At 51.8% G+C, this 18,509-nt stretch overlaps 2 protein-coding genes across 5 annotated transcripts in view; one reads left to right on the forward strand and one right to left on the reverse strand.

Moving 5' to 3' along the window:
• Flna (filamin A) overlaps positions 1-10,191 on the reverse strand; it is a 26,212-nt gene extending 16,021 nt beyond the window's left edge. For 2 of the 3 annotated variants that reach the window (XM_052742332.1, XM_052742324.1), the window contains exons 1-13: positions 10,075-10,191; positions 6,580-7,067; positions 3,436-3,684; positions 3,233-3,330; positions 2,997-3,144; positions 2,290-2,408; positions 2,123-2,200; positions 1,870-2,032; positions 1,586-1,786; positions 892-1,029; positions 688-811; positions 404-540; positions 110-303 (exon numbers count right to left, since the gene is read on the reverse strand). In XM_052742332.1, coding sequence (XP_052598292.1) covers positions 110-303; positions 404-540; positions 688-811; positions 892-1,029; positions 1,586-1,786; positions 1,870-2,032; positions 2,123-2,200; positions 2,290-2,408; positions 2,997-3,144; positions 3,233-3,330; positions 3,436-3,684; positions 6,580-6,952 — 2,022 coding nt within the window. In that variant the 5' untranslated portion in view covers positions 6,953-7,067; positions 10,075-10,191. Of the gene's footprint in view, positions 1-109; positions 304-403; positions 541-687; positions 812-891; positions 1,030-1,301; positions 1,460-1,585; positions 1,787-1,869; positions 2,033-2,122; positions 2,201-2,289; positions 2,409-2,996; positions 3,145-3,232; positions 3,331-3,435; positions 3,685-6,579; positions 7,068-10,074 lie in introns of those variants that run through there. The other variant, XM_052742343.1, reaches the window with a different exon arrangement.
• Emd (emerin) lies at positions 10,145-17,504 on the forward strand. Of its 2 annotated transcripts, none has more exons than XM_052742356.1 (6): positions 10,145-10,277; positions 15,085-15,192; positions 15,331-15,408; positions 15,603-15,736; positions 16,631-16,677; positions 16,760-17,504. In XM_052742356.1, the coding sequence occupies exons 1-6, from the start codon at positions 10,178-10,180 to the stop codon at positions 17,088-17,090; spliced, it is 798 nt and encodes a 265-aa protein (XP_052598316.1). In that variant the 5' UTR covers positions 10,145-10,177; the 3' UTR covers positions 17,091-17,504. The 2 variants fall into 2 exon arrangements, with proteins under 2 accessions (XP_052598316.1, XP_052598325.1); XM_052742365.1 differs by lacking the exon at positions 10,145-10,277 and adding an exon at positions 14,590-14,922.
• The last annotated feature ends 1,005 nt before the right edge of the window (positions 17,505-18,509 follow it).

The raw sequence follows: 18,509 nt of genomic DNA on the forward strand, positions 1-18,509 counted from the left end.
AGCTCTTGACCCCAGACTCACTGACAAGATGGGATAATGCCCACCCCCAGAAGCCTTTGCAAGCAAAAGTAGAAAGCCAAGGCTCAGGTCAGTGTTGTGTGCCCTTTACCCTGTCTGGGTAAAAATCCTGGGGTGCCTCTCGGATGTCAGCCATGAAAGGACTGAGACGGATGTCCTCGCTGTTACACAGCACATGAACAGCATACTCGCCAGCCTCCTGGGGCCAATAGCGCACATCACAGGAGCCATCACCCTTGTCATCACATTCGATCTTGGCCTGTGATGGACCTTCCACGGAGAAACCTGACAACAGCCATCAGTCCTATTGGTACCCTGGAGCCTTGGGGTAGGCTGCCCTTGTCACCCTCTGCTTCGGATGCCCACTCTGAAGCCTCCAACTTACCCAAGGTGCCCACATCATCACCAATGGCCTCTACCACGAAGTCTGCTGACTTTCCAACAACGCCGCCCTCCAGCCCAGGACCCCAGGCCCGCACCTTCTGATTGCCACACTCAGTGCCCACCTTCACCTCGAAGGGACTGCAAGCAAGAGTACCATATAGGTAAGCACCAAGAGGCACTGCCCTGTGCCCAACAACTGTGAGCTAGGCAGAAAGATGCCACTGGTCCCTCGCCAGGCAGGGAGATGGAAGGGCTCAGAAATAGTGAGTAGTGGAGGGAGCTCACCTGCGGCCAATGTTCTGGCCACCCCATGTGATAGTGACAGTGTGTGTACCAGGTATTGTAGGGTAATATTCAAAGCCATACACGCCATCCCCTAGGTCCTTCTGCTTTACACGCTCCTCGCCCTCTGCAAAGACAAGGAATAACTCAGGCCTGTCTAACTATGACCTGAGGTCCATCACCCACCACCCCACCAGACACACTTACTGGGGCCCTTTACAGTGACCTTTAGCTCCCCACTGCCAGCACCCTTTGTGTACACCTTGAAGTCGGCTGTCTCCTTCACTCGCACACCTTTAGGCTGGAGGCCTCGACCAACAGCCCGGCAGGCAGCAGGGTTACAGGCTGTGGGCAAATAGGCCAGCTGAGTTGCTGGAAAACGGGGGTTGATTGTCCCTTCCCTTGCTACACACAGGGCCAGGCCATTGGGATTGGAGAGTTCCTTAGAGTTTGGCCCAACAGGCTGGTAAAGCACATGCAAGAAAGAACTGAATGGGCCATGACCCTGGAACCTGCACCCCAAGCAGGAACATGGCAGGCTTTCTCCCAACTATTTGACACCAGCCCCAATACCTCCACCCAGCCCTCCCCAACAAGAGGAAGATGGATCCAAGTACCATTGACCTGTGGGCAGAGCAGAGAGCAGCAGGTTTCTAGACAGCTGGAGCGTGCTCTTCCGAAGGTAAAAGCATGGAAAGGAAAGATGAGAGGGGCAAGGAGAGGAAGAGGAACAAGAAGGGCCCCAGTATGGGAAAGGAAGATAGTGCTTGCCCAGACAGTAGAAGCTCAGAGACAGGCTCCCAAACAGGGGATTCATTGGGACAGCCCCAATGGTCTACTCCTCCCTTGGGAGGCCCAGACCACAGCACCACAGTAGAGGAGCATCCATGGCCAGGCCTACCTTGGCCAACAGTGACAGTGTAGGGGCTGCGAGGGATGGGAACACCAGCGAAGGTGACATGCACTGTGTGGACACCCTCCATGGTGGGCTGGTAGTTACAGCGATAGGTGCTGTCACCCCTGGCTTCCAGCTGAGGCTCCACTGTGTCTTTCTGTCCTGTAGGGTCCTGGATGACGACTTCCACCTCACCTGTGCCAGCTCCTGTCCCAAGACACAGACTCAGCTCTGGGACTCCAGCACAGCTCTCCCCTATGGCTGGCTGGGCCTCAGCTCCCTCCCCTCACCTGCAGTGAAGATCTCAAAGTAGGTAGTCTTGTTGGCGATGTTGCCGCTGGGCTCCAGACCAGGGCCCTGGGCAGTCACTTTGCTGGCATCACCCTGTGACTTGTCCACATATACCTCAAAGGGGCTCTTGGCAATATGTTGGCCAGCAAAGAGTACAGTCACCTGTTCCCAGGACGAGCAGGCTGTGAGGGTGAGATAAGGGAACCTCTGCCAACTACCCATAGCCACCAGCCTCCTTCTCAGCCAACTCACCTTATGAGTTCCTGTTACTTCGGGGACATACCAGACAGAGAAGGTACGGTTCTTGTCATTATTGGCAGTCACTTTTGCCTGTAGTGGGAAGGAGCCTATGAGTGTTAAGAGCAGCCGTCCTAAAAGAAGACACAGCAGGATCCTGCCCTGCCAATGGATAACCCTACCTCTTCCTGGTGTCCCGCTGGGTCCTCCACATACACCAGCACCTCTCCCTGGCCAGCACTTCGGGTCTCTACAGTGAATTCTGCTCTCTTCTTTACCATATTGCCTGTAGGCTCAATGCCTGTCAGAAGAGGGTGAGGAAGCCATGGACTAGCTGGTAGGGCCACACCCTAACTTCTATACCCTGGTTCCTAGACACTAAAGCAGTAACAGGGACACAGCATTGAAGACACTATCCTTCTGCAGGTTTGGTGCCCCTCCCCAAGCTAGGCACAATCCAATCAGGCAGGCTTGTTCAATGTAAGCCCAGTATATTGAGCCTGGCCTCAGAAATCAGCTGTGTGTGCTCTTGCAGCCAGGTTAGGCCCATTCTCTGGAACAGTCTGATTTGCTGCACTAGTTTCCCAAACTCTTGCACTTGCATGATCCTGACTGCTTTATCTCCAATTATAGAATAGTAACACACTGGGTCCTGCCTCAACCAAGAAACTTCCCACAAGTCAGTATGACTTAAGGAACCTATTAGCATTCCCTTGTCAGGGCACCATTTTTGACCAACCCTAATCCATTCATCCCCCTCAAGAGTGATTTGCCCAGCTGCCATGACCCTAAACCTCTTAGGACCCAACTTGAGAGAGAATACTGTCCCCATAGCCAGATATAGGTGCTCAACCCCCTGGAATGAATGTCACTGCCCAGGCCCCCTCACCTGGCCCATAGGCTCGGGCTTTCTTTGGATTCAGTTTAGGCCGAAGAGGAGCCCCTGGCTTCAGCTTGGCCTTGGGAAACTGAGACAGGTAGGTCATGACAGAATGTTCATCTACGTTGGGGTCCACAATTTCCTCTGGGGTGATCACCTGTCACAGATAGAAGACAAGAGCCATTGGGCCTCTCCTCACCATGACCAAGTACCCTTTAGCTGCTGGGGCCATTCAGGGAGCATACCTGAGGAATGCCTAACCAGTCGTCAGCCTGCTGCATGGCTTCTCGTGCATTGTTCACAGGCTTACTAGCATCCCAGGAGTCCCAGTCAGGACATAAGCCTACAACACGGAAAAGGTCATGTTGTGAGTCTAGGGGCTACAGGACCACCTTCTAGGTTGACCAGACAGCCTTAGCCCAAGATCTCCCATCTCTGTGCCCCTCACCTGGGGCACAGCTATCAACAAGAGCACCCAGGGCCCGGCCACTCTGCCAGTCCCGACTGAAGTTGGTAATGGGCAGCTGTGGTAGCTTGTTCTGAATCCAGCCTAGGAGCCTCTGTTTGGGTGTTTGCTTCTTGGCCTCCTCATCCTCCTCCTCATCCCACATGGGCATCGAGATGGAGTAGTGTAGGATCAGGGTCCAGATGAGCCCTAAGATCAGCTTCAGATTCCCATCCACAATGGCCTTGCTGTCTGTGGGAAGAGGGGTGGCAACACTGGGCAGTTAGGGATTTCCCTCACCAAGGCCAGCGGGGAGGGACCTGGGTGGACAGGCACAGCAAGTCAATTAGGTGACAGAGGCCCCTTCCAGATAAGGGTAGAATGTGGATCAGGCACCCTCTGCCCAGGGCCTCTGAAGGGGTGATAAAAGACTTTTTGGGGGGAGGAAGAGACCCATAGACACATGATGACAATACAATGCAATAAGGGGACATTGCCAAAAACCCCAAGGCCCAGAAGGAGGGTGGGAGAGCAAGTGAGATAAATGCTTTGCAACTGCTGAGATCAAGACCTGCCCCCTACCTCTTGGGATATATGGCAACAGAGAGAAGTGGCCTAGCCCTAACTGGCCTAGAAACAGGGCCCTTGACCTCAAGTTGGGCTGGGACCAAAGAAGAGGAAGGCTAGGTTGGCAAAGAGTAGTTAGGAAATACAACTGCTGTTCCAGGGTGGGGGATGAGGCAGGGGAAGTAGAAGTGTTGGCAAGGATCCTTGTGTGAAGGGGTGTGAGCCCCATCCTTTGCTACTTCCTTGTCCCCCCCAAGCTAGGAGTCAGGAGGTGGCACAAGAGGACTGGTTTGGGGGAGGGGCTATAAGTCAAAGGAACTACATTTGGTCCTGACTCATTGAAGCCTATAGGGAACTTCTAGGGTAACAGCCCCCATTGCCCAGTTGAAGGAGGAAGAAGATGAAGAGTAGGGAGGGGCTGGCTTTAGCCTGCCTCTGTTGCCAAGGTCCACTTGGGAGTCCTGTTGCAGATGTCTTGGGTGGGGTCCTCAAGCCCTGCTGCTTCAGCATAACCTGCTTAACTATTACTCACCACCCAGCCTACTTGCCACCTAACGGGCTAGGTCTCGGGCAGCCACCAGGCTTACCACAAGGGAAGTGGTTAGGGCGGGCACACTGAACACCCATCACCATGGTAACCCCTCTGAGCCCCACCCAAAGCCACCTCTGAGTCTTAACCTCCTCAAGGGTGTATGGCTTATGGTGGGTAGGGTTTTCTACAGCTCATCTTTGGAAACCTTACAGGCCTTTCCTGTAATCAAAGAATATTTATCTAGTGAGTCAATGGGGGTAGGTCATGAAAACTATAAGAACACCATTGGGAGGGCCATCTACAGCAGGTGGCATCCCAGTCCAGTGGGACAGCATCTAGAGGACTACCACTTGAGCCTCTCAAAGCAGAGTGATCTTTCCTATTCCCGAACAGGTTGGTTCTGGCCTCTTGTGGATGTTTTTCATTCTTCCAAAATGGTGAGAGGATGGGGGAAGGAAGTTTAAAGAAGATCAAGGACACAATGACCCTACCCCAAGTCACAGATCCAGCACAAGAGCCCCCAAGGAAACCATAAGTCCTTAGTGGCCTCTAAGGGGAGGAGCAAAGACAGACCCACCGTCCCAGGAAGGACCCTCCCCTAGTCTAATTAGGCTGGCTATGACAGCTACGTTCCCCTCCTAAGAGGAGGAGAAGACCAGGGCCCAGGGTTGGGAGGCAGCCTAGTTAGATGGCCCCGCCCCATCCCACCCCCAGCCCCTGGGCCAGCCAGCCCCCTCCCTCTCCTAATCACTGCTGCTTTCCAACATTTTTTTGCCTTATATGGCAAAGCTCTGGGAACTAGGCCTGCTCCAGCCAGCTCACAAGAAGGAGGGAAGAAGGAAGGAGGGAGGAGACCCCCCCCAAAGAGCTGGGGTGTGGCCTGACTCCCCACATCCGGTTGCCCCCCCCAAGACTCAGAAATGACTCAGCTGGCTAGACTGAGGCTGGGACTAGGGATGGGCCTCCATATATCCACTGGCATGCCTCTATGGGCATTCCAAAGAAAAAACTCACCATTTGAAACCTGCTCTCTGAGGGGCCAGGAGAATCTTGGTCCCTCACTGATTTAGCATGTACCATCCCAAAGTCCTAAGTATAACAGAAAACCCTTTCTATTATGAAGAAAAGGTCCATTTTCCTACTCTCCCTGTTCCACATTCCCAAGTTACCAATTCTGTTGCCTGTCCATAAGCAGCCCCTACTTTGAGAAAGGCATGGGATCCTTCAAAAGGCAATACCAACGCCAATCTCTCCAGTTCAATGACATGGGCACTGAGCTGGCAGTAAACCCAATGCACACTGGAGCACCTTTCAACAAATCTCTGCATTCTAGATGCAGAAAACCAAGGTTTACGTGGAAGTAAGAGTTTGATTCGTGATAGCAAAGTTGGCAACCAAGTACATTATGGCCAGATGCCCAGGTGCCTTCAGTCAACCACACCCAACACACCTGGGGTGCAGTTTTGCCAGCAATATATCTCTTTGCCCTCCTCCAAGTTCGCCAGAAAAGATATAAACTGGGGATTTGAACCACCTCCAATGGGGGAGTATGTTTCAGGGCAAGAAGTTGAGGGCATCCTACATAATAGGAGCCACAAGCTGCACCCTCCACTTTAGAACTACAGAAGCACCTAAAGGCTAGAAGGGTCCTTTCAAAATTGCTGTTGTAGAGGAAGAGCCTGGACATCCCACTGCCCAAGGATGGGGTGCGGCTCTCAGGGGCAGAAACCTAGTCTGTGCCTGTCCCACTACGGATGCAGCGTTGGGGGTGCTGGGGGTGCGGCCTACAGAGGATGTGAGCTCAGCCTGGGAGTAGGCCAGGAGGGCGCAGCGGGCGGGGGCGCGTAGCGGTTCACATGCTCCGTAGGCCAGCCTGCGCGCCTTTGTTCTCAAGGATCTCTCGGAGCTAGGCGGCTAAGAGGCCTAGGGGTACTCTTGGTTGCGGGGCACCTAGGGAGGGGAACCAGGAGGGGGCCGGTAGGGGGGAAGGGAGGGAGAATTGCGGTGACCCCGCCCGCGCGGTGCCCCAGTGTGGCCCGCACCCTCACCTATGGACACGAGCTTGATGCTCTCACGGTCCAGGAACTCAAGCGCCACCGACACATTTTCGAGCTGCATCTGGCGAAAAGTGGGTCGTTGGTTGTGCTTGCGGTGCATCTTCTTCTGGCTGAGTACCTCCAGCAGTGCAATGAGCCGCAATCCATCGCTGAGGTCTGTCTGCAGATTGGCGATGCGCTTGCTCACGCACTTAAGGTGCTCATTGCACCAGCGGGTGAATGTGTTCTGCTGGATCTTCTTCCATGGTGCGTCCTCCGCTAGGTCTTTTTCGGTAGCCGGCATCTCGGCGTCGCGCGTATCGGTACCGCCTCCAGGAGCCGCGCCCGCTGCGCTCTGACCAGAGCGGGAGTGAGAGCTACTCATTTTGAGGCGCGAGGAGCAGAGGGGCGGTGCTGCAGCCTCTGCGAGGGGACGGCCCTTTAATTAAAGCCGAAGGCACTTCCGCGCTCAAGAGACAAGGCACAGAACAGAGGTTGCGCTGCGGAAAGAACGAGCCCTTTAAATGCGGGCGAAGGGTGGAGCCAGAAGCAAGATTTCCTTAGGGGCGGGGCCTCCGGGTGGGGTTTCTGGGCCGTGACCGCCCCACCTCGCCCCGCCCGTTGGAATGCTCCCACAAAGCACCCCTCCCCTGCTCCACCCAAGGCGACCAAGTTCTGCTTCAGGGAGGGTCATTGAGCCCCAAAGAGCGCAAGGAGGTCCCGCAACATCTGCTTACAGTAATACAAGAAACGGACTCCAGAGCTAGGAAAGGCTGAGCAATTCGGATTGCTCAGCTCCAGCCGGCACACCCTTACAAGGGACTCTTTCTGCAGGGGGTGGAGCTAATAGGATCCCTGAATCATTTGGACTCCGCCCCGATCCTGCATCCTCCTCCTCTATCTTCATTTCCCCCTTCTTCCTGAGCTAAGGGTCCTCAGCTGCAGTCTGTTGTTCCACAGCAATGCAAAGAGTCCAATCCTGAGAGCGAACCCTTTCAGAACGCCTGGTGCTGCTGCGAGCTCTTTGTGCGCACTAACGCCGAGAAACGGCTGCCATTCAGGGCTCTCATCACCTAACGTAGCCACCCGCAGACCCTTGCCCACCCCACCCATCTCCACTGGTCTTCCCAGTCTCCATGGCCCTGCTCACCTGCACCAGCTCATTCCCACCGTCTTCTCTGCCCCCTAGTTCCATCCGGGAGGAAATGGGGCAAGCAACTGGGCCAGGAGGCTGCCAGCACTCCAGGACCAAGCAGTCTTCCAAAGGCCCAGGGCATACCAATGGGCATAATCAGAGGGCGCCCACCTTGTGATGCGTGTAGACGGGTACACCTTGTGCCTGCCAACTCACAGTTCCATCCACCTGGGCCCCTGAGGAATTCTGGGGGAGAGTTCTCACCTGGCTTTATGTGACCAAAGTTTGGTGTGACCCTAGAGGTGTGGAAGGGCTCAGGGATAGGGTCCCAGATTGCTGGAGGAGAATCACCAGATTGCTAAGGAGCCTGGGTTGTGTTCCCCAAGCAATCACCAGATTGCTTAGGAGCCTGGGTTGTGTTCCCCAAGCAGTGTGAAGCTATTCACTAATGGTTAATTTTATGATACATAATTCTGGGGATAATGATGAGGATGCTGTATTGAGGCAGAGATGAGCAAAGGCACAGAGGCAAGAAACTGTAGGGGACACTCACTACCACCCTCTAGTGAAGGGAATTCAGCTTACCTTTCCCATGGTAGACTCTTTCCATCTACATTCTCTGTACTCCAAGCCTCTCCAAAATGTTCCTTTCTTTATGTTTTTCTAGAAAGGCAGGCCTTCATCCCTACTTCTCAAATTCTAGCAATGATTTATCTTCTAAAAGACCCATGGCTGAAGGAGGCCCTGACTTGGCCAACATGGCATGCCCAAATATGGTTGGCTCTTCTATGGCCTGGGGTGTCTGTATTGCCTGTGGTTGGGCTATGGTAAGGCTATGGTCACAATGGGCACCACTTCTGTCTCAGCATGTTCATCTTGGGACTGTCTATAATCTCACCAGTCAAATAACATTTCCAGTACAGAACTCCCCTATCCCACCTCCAGTCACCTGCATATCCTCTCCTCTTCTGTTTTCATATACACAAGTAAGCCAAAGAGAGTTGGGGTACAGGATGGCAGAACTGTAACCAAAATGGTAACTCAAACGGAAACTTCCAGAGGTGTCGTTCAAGACACGATTTGAGTTATCTTTCTGGTGTTCCCCACCACCACCACCCCCGCTGGAGAGCAAATCCCCAGGTATGGAATTGCATCAATAATTGATTTTCCACTAAGTGCTATTATAAATCTGCTATTTATCACTTGAGTTCATTAATTTGCAGAGAACAAGGAAAATGGAAACGTAGTAACAGAACACACAGAATTTGGGTGTCCCAGCTTCCAGCCCTATGATTTGGCTTTTTGGGGGGAAAGAGGAATTGGGGAGTGTGGTGGAGAATTCTTGGCCTTAGAATGGACACAGTGCCACCACCAGATGTCGCTCCATCCCAAAGACCCAGATGGGGCAGCCCAGGAAGCCAAAATCCAGCTCTTTCATATTTTCCCTTATTTGGAGTAGATTCTTGGATGTTAGACACACCCCGCCCACCTCCACCACCCCCACCATCAGACCCCAATCCAGGCCCTCCCACACGAAAACTATAGGCCCAAGCCCACCAGCTATACTAGGATCCTGAAGAGCTGTTTCTAGACCTGTGTAGCCAGGGGGCGCCAGGAGGGAAGGAAGCCGAAAATCTCCAAAGTAAAACAGTGCCCATAAAGCAAATCCAGGTGTGACAGGAGAGAACGTTGATTTCCTGAACTCTCACCTTGGCCAGACTGCTTGGAGCTGCAAGATACTGCGGGTGGATTTCACCCACTTTTTCTGGCCCAGGTCTGGCATTGGGATCTGGGAACGTTGGTGTTTATGTTCTGGCTGGCAATGACCATCATATTCAGAACCAATATGAGAGAGGACCCAAGATCCAGGCTGGAAATCTAGCTGGCTAAACCCTGCCACAGCCCCGGAATCGGCTCCTTGTGCCCAAACCAGCAGGGGACTCATCATCTCTCATACCCACCCTTGGCATTGGCTGGAAAGTGTTCTTCCAAGTTGCCACTCACCCTTATCCCAATCAAGGTACTAGTCTCAAAAGACCTTTCTTTCCCAGATAGGCACGCAATGACCAGTTTATGGGTACCCACGCCTGTACCCATCTCCTGCCAAACGCTCAGATACCATTCCCTCTTTCAGGAAGCCCAGGAACCCCAATGGTCTTGAGCTCCCAGATTCCTGAGCACAGACATAAGTTTGTGGTAAACTATGCAAAGCTACCTCTGGACACTAAGGCGATGCCTGACACCTGAATCCATACCCAAGCTGCACCTGGCCTCGACCTCTCTGCCTGCTTTCCAGACGTCTACCCAGCTCGCAAGCGGCACGCTCACTATCCAACCACTATCCGGCATGGAGCTGGCCACGGAGCCCTCACCTGCTGTCCCTGCAACCGCGGGGTGGCGCCCAGCTCTCCGCACTCGAGCCGGAAGCCTCAGAGCTCCGCTGGCGTCCACTGCACGCCGCGTGCCTCCACGCGAATGTGCCGCTGCTGCCCGCCTTCTTGTTGGCCGCATCTCCGCCCCACGTCCGCCCCGCGCGGGGCCGGCCAAGCCTGGCCCGGCAAGAAAGCCTTAATTGGTAAAATCGCCCGGGAGCCGGGGGGGGGGGGGGAGGGGGGAGGTTGCGGGGGGCGGGGGGAGATGTGGGGGCGCGCCAGGAGCCCAAGTGCCCCTCCTCACTGGCGACACCGCCCCCTAGAATGAGCTCACAGCTCCGTGAGGGCCACCAGAACAGGGTCTGCAAAACCAATGTTTAGGCCCAACCTTTAATAGGCTAGAGTATAGGGGAGTATATGAGTACAGAGGAGCCAAGTGCTTACTGGCTGGAAAGGAGGCTCTGATCCAAAGCCACCTATTTTGGGGAGTTACATACAGTCACAGCCTTCTGTCTCTGCCCAAGCCTGGGTTGGCCAACAGGTCAGGTCTTGTTCCATGGGAAGAGATGCAACAGGTAATTGTAGTGAGCACCAACCATTCCTAAGGCCACAGTGGATCCCTGAGCCCCGTAATGAACAAGCTCCCCTAGCTAACATTTGGTCTCTGCTAGGTGCAGCTGTTGCCTGGGAGCACACAGCAGAAATACGCTGAATTCTCAAAGCAATCTGGTGCACTCTCAAAGCCTGGGAGTGTGCAGTGTGGTACAACGTGCCAAGTATCTATGAACTTGGTGGGCACAGCCATTACCTAATATTGTCAAGCTTTCTCTTCCTCTTCTATGTGCCCATTTCCTGGTAGCTTCAGATTCAACTCAAATGTCACTTCCTAGGGAAAGGACACATAAAGCAATGCCATTTTAACATTTTGGTATTTTATCATTTTGCCTGCAAACCCGATATGAGCTACATTTGCATCGGGCCAGTGCGCACATACACACAAAATTGAAATAGATATTGCAAATGAGATTTCCCTTACCACCTACAATATATTCTGGAGTGTTTGTGTGTGTGTGTAGACTAGATCTCACTCTGTAGCTTGGCTGATCTGGAAATCACTATGTAGCACCCAGACTGGGCTTTGAAGTGGCAACCCCCTAATTCTGCCTCCCAAGTGCTGGAATAACAGACCTATTTGATTTGCTTTCCTACTCTATATTATCAAAAAGAGAAGGTGGCACATGCTACATAGTAAAAGGGAGGAAGGAAAAAGTAGAAGGTAAGAAAGAAGGAGAGGAAGGAAGGAATAGGAAAAATAGTGAGGGGGAGTTTGATCACATCTGCAGAGTCAATTCAGTAATCCATATTTTCACTTGAATAGCAAAGTGCTGGGCCCCCCTCCAGGCACTATGCATCCATTGCTACCTTTGTTGGCTCTGCTGGCAATGACATTTCACATTCTGGCTTCCCAATTAGGATCAAGGTCTCTCACTGTTCTGTCCAGCTGGAGACCTCTACTAGGGAAGCCAATGAATTCATCATTTACTAAATTGGTGGCTTGAGTTCATGAGGTGGCTGCACTAGAGTTCATGGAAATGATTGTCTTTTCAGAGGAGAAACCCATTTACCCACAGGCACGGTAATCAGATCAAGTAGGCAGATAGAAGGACTATGGGGGAGGCAGTGAGTGTGTAGCTACATTTCACACACACACACACACACACACACACTGCATTTGAACTCTACTGCTCCTCCCAGTACACACACACTCAAGAAGCACAAGAAGTTAGGGCCTCCAACTTCTTTCAGATCTATCAACTATTAAAATTAGTTAATTCAGGACTAATTGGTTCTTTGGTAAAAAGCATAATAAGTTAAAAAGACATTTTCTTGCCAGTCGGTGGTGGGACATGCCTTTAATCCCAGCACTTGGGAGGCAGAGGCAGTCAGATTTCTGAGTTTGAGGCCAGCCTGGTCTATAGAGTGAGTTCCAAGACAGCCAGGGCTACACAGAGAAACCCTGTCTCGAAAAACAAAAACAAAGAATTTTCTTCTTGTGTTGAATAAATGTTTTCATATAGATTTTTCCTTACAACTGGGGAGGGGTGTTTCTGGATTGAATCCAGAATTTAATACATGTCGGCCAAGTACTCTACCACCAAGATAATTATATCCCAAGCCCGCATTTTTCTTTTGCTTTTGAGATTTTTGAGACAGGGTCTCACTATGTTACCCAGGTGGCCTTGAATTCACCTTGTAGCTCATGCAGGCCTTGAACTTTCAATTCTTCTGCCTCAAAATCCTAAGTGCTGAGTGGGATTACAGGACCAACAATTTTTTTTTATTCTTACAATGGGTCACTTCCAAGATTTTTCCCCATTAGCCACACCTGCCAAGGGCTACTCCTTCTGAGGAAGAACTTACCAGAGATCCACAGAATGCCCTGCACAAATCCTTCTAGCCCCTCTGACAAATCCTGGATGAGGTATGAGGCCATACTTTTGCAACACCTACCAGCTACTTCCTGGGGAGACTGTTTCCATTAATCACTCAACTTGGGGCTATTGCAAAAGCCTCTTTCAACTCTGGGATCTTGATTTGTCTGCTTAATGATAGAGAAGGAAGCTACACTGCAATGGGGCTAGACTTAAGCTCCAGGTTTGTGCAAGAAAACCACAGTTCACCTTCCTGGTAACATCTATGATAGAATTTTATAGTGGAGTAGTGGGAGGATTAAGAGGCAGAGTGCTGAGGCAGGTGCAGAGGGTGCTCCTTAGGGAGAAGGCAAACCTAAAATTCCTTGACCTCATAAGGAAGCAGCTTGATTCTGTATGGGGGGGCATAGGGGAGTACTGAGCAATCACTCTGTATGCAGAAGCCTCTGGGAGAGGGGCCAGCACAGGGGGAGGGGGATGCTGGGAAAACTAATTTTGCCAAAACTAAAAACATTTCATGAAGCAGCCTCTGGATGGGCAGAATGTCTCTCTCTGCCCTACCCTGTCTCTCACTTACATACACTCCTGGCCAAGATTCTCCTGTCTTTCCGTAAAACAGTATCTTTTCCAGGGATTCCTACAACTCCATTTCCAGGGACAAATGAGGGCACTGTCTTTGAAGTCCATCCAACAGCAACTCTTCATTAACAACTTTGTATATGGTCAAAATGGGGCTCCATCTCCTCACCATTGCCTACTTTAAACTTCCATAGAGAATTGACCTGTGACCTTCACCAAAGTACCATCAGGCCAGTCTAGAACTGACCAGAGTACTTGCTATCACTAACATTTAAGACAATGGTTCTCAATCTGTGGGTCTCGATCCCTTTGACAATCATTTTCTCCAAAAATATTTACATTAAGGTTCATAACAATAGCAAAATTATAGTTGTGAAAAAGCAGCGAAAATAATTTCATAGTTGTGGGGGGTCATCACAACCTGAGGAACTGTATTAAAGGGTCACAGCATTAGGAAGGTTGAGAACCACTGATTTAAGAAATCAGGCATCCCAGGCACCTTTTCTGCATGTACTCCTCCTTCTAGGTCTGTCCAATAAGGGACAGCCTACCTAGTCCCAGATGACTTTGAATATAATATTCAAATAGAATATAATGGTTATGGTCACTCTTCCAGACAACTTTTGTCTGATACAGATGCTTAGTAAGCCTCAGCCGATTCCCACGGTTTGCTTCTAGGTTTTGCACCCTGATGGCCTCCAAGGTCACACCAAGTTTAGGGGCTATTCTATTCTGCCAAGTGAGAACTCTCCCCCAGAATTCCTCAGGGGCCCAGGTGGATGGAACTGTGAGTTGGCAGGCACAAGGTGTACCCGTCTACACGCATCACAAGGTGGGCGCCCTCTGATTATGCCCATTGGTATGCCCTGGGCCTTTGGAAGACTGCTTGGTCCTGGAGTGCTGGCAGCCTCCTGGCCCAGTTGCTTGCCCCATTTCCTCCCGGATGGAACTAGGGGGCAGAGAAGACGGTGGGAATGAGCTGGTGCAGGTGAGCAGGGCCATGGAGACTGGGAAGACCAGTGGAGATGGGTGGGGTGGGCAAGGGTCTGCGGGTGGCTACGTTAGGTGATGAGAGCCCTGAATGGCAGCCGTTTCTCGGCGTTAGTGCGCACAAAGAGCTCGCAGCAGCACCAGGCGTTCTGAAAGGGTTCGCTCTCAGGATTGGACTCTTTGCATTGCTGTGGAACAGTCTGCAGCTGAGAACCCTAGGCGATAGAGCACTAGGGAATAAAATCAGTGTGAAGTCAGTGACAAAGGTATGTGAGATCTTACAGTCTCCCAACCACAGGCCGGTTTTAGCCTGCTGAGAAGGAGCACTTCCCCGCCCCTCTAGTATGTTTAGCTCTAACACACCCTCTGGTAACGTCTAGCTAACTCCGCCCCTCACCAGCGGGGCTCTCAGAGATAGTCTCCTTGCCGGCCCCTCTGGCTCTCCTGCAGGCCCCGCCCTCTTCCTGTTCTAGCCAATACCACACAAGTGTGACGTTTCCGTTCGCCAGCCCCGCCTGTTCCCACTGCCAGACCGGTCTGTACCGGCCGTTCAGGCAGGTTTGAGCCTGCCCTGAGGAGCGCGCGCAACCCGCGTAGCCGCGGCTGTGACGCAAACGTGACAGAGGCGTGACGCGACCACAGTAGCTTCTGAGGCGCTGGCGCTTCCTCTGCCACGCTCGGAGTTGTCCGTTTCTTGGGCTGTGTCCGTAGGCCCGGGCCACCCCTTACGTTCAACACCGCTTCCCGGTGCAGGACGTGTCTGCCATGGACGACTATGCGATTTTGTCCGACACTGAGCTGGCCGCTGTGCTACGCCAGTACAACATACCTCATGGGCCTATCGTGGGTACGCGGCAGCCGGTGGTGCGCAGAATCTCTCCCGGGCCCGCTTTCCCGCGCTCTTCCCTGAGCGTTCTCCCCACCTCTTCTTCCCCTCCCCGTGTTCCCCGGCGCTCTTGGGGTGCTTAGCTCGCACCCCCTGACCGCCTTGCACCCTGTGTCTGGCCAGGCTCCACTCGCAAGCTCTACGAAAAGAAAATCTTCGAGTATGAGACCCAGAGACGGAGGCTCTCACCCCCCAACTCATCATCCTCTTCATTCTCTTATCGGTTCTCAGGTGAGGCCTCCGCCACAGAGCCCAGCTGAGCTGCTTGGGGGCACAAGGCTTGGGGAGGGAGGGTGTGGCTGAAGCAACTGAGGGAGTAGAGGGAAGCCTGGAGAGCTAATGGTCTGTACCTTCCCCCCTTAAATGCAGACTTGGATTCAGCCTCTGTGGACTCAGACATGTACGATCTGCCAAAAAAAGAGGACGCCTTACTTTACCAGAGCAAGGGTAAGACAGGTGTGGGGTGGGCACTGGTATCTTTACCCTATGCTTCAGGGTTTTGGGCACAGGGAAACCTCAGACTTCACCCACTCATACCAGTTCTCAGTGGCTCTAGAGTGGTGAAACTGGCACAGAATTTGGGGCCATGAGGCCAGGTAAGGGGCACCACTGTCTCCTCTACCACTGTTTTCCTTCCCAAGACTATAATGACGACTACTATGAGGAGAGCTATTTGACTACCAGGACATATGTGGAGCCTGAGTCTGTGGGCATGTCCAAGAGCTTCCGCCAGCCGGGGACCTCACTTGCAGATACTCACACCTTTCATCACCAGGTGAGTTGGCTGGCAGGCATAGTGTAGTCTGGGGGGATCCTAGCTAGGCCTGGATAAGTCCAAGGAGATATTAGGAGCAGAGAGTGGTCCTTAGGCCTTCAAACAGGGATAGGGTCGGCATACAGCTGTTGAATCAAAGTTCTACTTTGGGGCCTCCAAAACTTTTAGATTTGCGGGTGGACATGTAGCTCAGTAGAGTAACACTTACCTGTGGTTCCATCTCCAGCAGCACACAAAATGTTTTTAGGTTTTGGGCTTTTTTTAAAAAGATTTAATTACTTTGCTGGGCAGTGATGGCACACATCTTTAATCCTCCCAGCACTTGAGAGACAGAGGTAGGCGGATCTCTATGAGCTTGAGACCAGCTTGGTCTACAGAGTGAGTTCTAGGACAGCCAGGGTTACAAAGAGAAACCCTGTGTCGAAAAACCAAAAAAAAAAAATTAACTACTTGAATTATATTTATGCGTGTGTGATAGTATGCATGAGTGCTGGCGTATGCAGAGGCCAAAGGTGTCAGATTCCCCTTAGAACTGGAGCTACAGGCAGTTGTGAACTGCCTGATGAGTGCTGGACATTGAACTCAAGTACCCAGCCATCTCTCCAACCCACAAACTTTTGATCAGAGCACATGTAGCATTCCCTGCACTCTAGTCTGGGATCTAGGTTTAAGCCTTCTGAGAATACTGGGGGATAAAAGGATGCTGGGACAGAGTCGACAGGCATAATCACTGAGTGGCAAGGCCCCACAGGAAAAAAAAAAGCCATAGACCCAAAATGGTTCTGGAGGGAGGGGGCAATGGTCTGGCCTCTAGGATGTGATTAGAGTAGGCTGGCCAGAGACATTTGTGGGGAAACACCCTTCCTCAAGTACCTAACCCCTACTGTCCTGCAGGTGCGTGATGATATTTTCTCTTCTTCAGAAGAGGAGGGCAAGGATAGGTGAGTAGTGAACACACATAGGGACAGGGACAGGTTTTGGGCTCAGGCTCTCCTGCCCACCTGTTCACTTCTTTTGCCACAGGGAACGCTCCATCTATGGCCGAGACAGTGCCTACCAGAGCATCGCACACTACCGCCCCATTTCTAATGTCTCCAGGAGTTCCCTGGGCTTATCCTATTATCCTACATCCTCCACCTCTTCTGTGTCCTCCTCTTCTTCTTCTCCCTCTTCCTGGCTTACCCGACGTGCCATCAGGCCAGAAAAGCAGGCCCCTGTTGCTGCTCTGGGCCAGGATCGACAGGTTCCACTCTGGGGCCAGCTATTGCTCTTCCTTGTCTTTGCTGCCTTTCTGCTCTTTGTTTACTATTCCATACAAGCTGAAGAAGGCAACCCTTTCTGGATGGATCCCTGAGGGTATTGGTTTCAGAGCAGCTCTTAACAGGAGTTTTGGCTGATTGCCTTAGCAGTGTTTACTGGGGGTAGGGTGGGTGGGGGCTTTTTGTGTGTTCTAGTTAAGGGGTTCAGGGCCTAGCCTAGGGCAGTGCTTATCTCCCACCTCCTCCTGCCAAGAAGGCAGCAGATGCTGGCCTTCCACAGCCCAGTGGGCCCACATGTACCTTCCTCTGGAGCCTCCTAGCTCTATTGCCTCTGACCCTTAGGGCTCCAGGAGATAAGACCTCACTTCTTTAGAGGAAAACTTGGTGGTGGCAGTGGTAGTTGGTAGTTGTCATGCATGCCTGTTTGTTGTTACCTTTTCAAGGTGTATTAACCAAAGGCCACCCTGGCTTTGTTTTCGTGGACACAATAAAAAACATGTTTATTTTTACTTTGTTGGCTTTTCCTACCTGGGTGGGAGTTGGGCTGCCATGACACAGGTGCTTGGTCTTGGGTCTTAAAAATCACTGTGGCTTTTTCCTTTGGTTGTGCATTTTACTTTGATCTTGGGGAAGGGATCAAATGCTACCCAACTATAAGTCTGTTTTGGTTGTGGGTTTTATTTCTGGGCTTGCTCCCTGAAGCGCTTATAACTACTTACAAAAAATAACTACTATGTAACCAAATGTGCCCGTGGGAAATGCAGGCAAAACTGCTTGTATGATGCCACATGTAGGCACTTTAGCCAGGATAGGCTCATGCCAACATCCGAGGTTACAAGGTTAGAAAAATGAAGCATCTTGCCAGTGGATTGTTGTTCAGCTCCTGGGATTGATGGTCATTTGATGGCATAGAGGTAGATTCAAAAAATACAGTGTTCTTGCCGGGCGGTGGTGGCGCACGCCTTTAATCCCAGCACTCGGGAGGCAGAGCCAGGCGGATCTCTGTGAGTTCGAGGCCAGCCTGGGCTACCAAGTGAGTCCCAGGAAAGGCGCAAAGCTACACAGAGAAACCCTGTCTCGAAAAACCAAAAAAAAAAAAAAAAAAAAAACAGTGTTCCCATGAGTATCCTAATTCTTTGCCTATTTATTCTTGCTGAGTTTCCAGGTTTTCTGTCCTGGATATATATTACATAATAGTAAAAAGGTTTTATCTGGGCATAGTGGTGCACACCTTTAATCCCAGCATTTGGGAGGCAGAAACAGGAGGATCTCTTTGAATTCGAGGCTGCCATGATCTACATATCACAGTTCCAGGACAGCGTCTCAAAATGAAAATTAAAAAAATTAAATCCTAGGCTCAGTGGTTAAGAGCACTGGTTGCTCTTCCAGAGAACCCAGGTTCAATTCCCAGCACCCACATGGTGGTTTACAGGCTGGCTGTGGCTCCAGCTCCAGGGGAGCTGATGCTCTCTTCTGACTTCTGTGGGCACAAGACATACATGTTATGTGTAGAT

Source organism: Peromyscus californicus, unplaced genomic scaffold (genome assembly GCF_007827085.1).
Source record: "Peromyscus californicus insignis strain IS unplaced genomic scaffold, ASM782708v3 Scaffold_10__1_contigs__length_136768540, whole genome shotgun sequence".
NCBI lineage: Eukaryota > Metazoa > Chordata > Mammalia > Rodentia > Cricetidae > Peromyscus > Peromyscus californicus.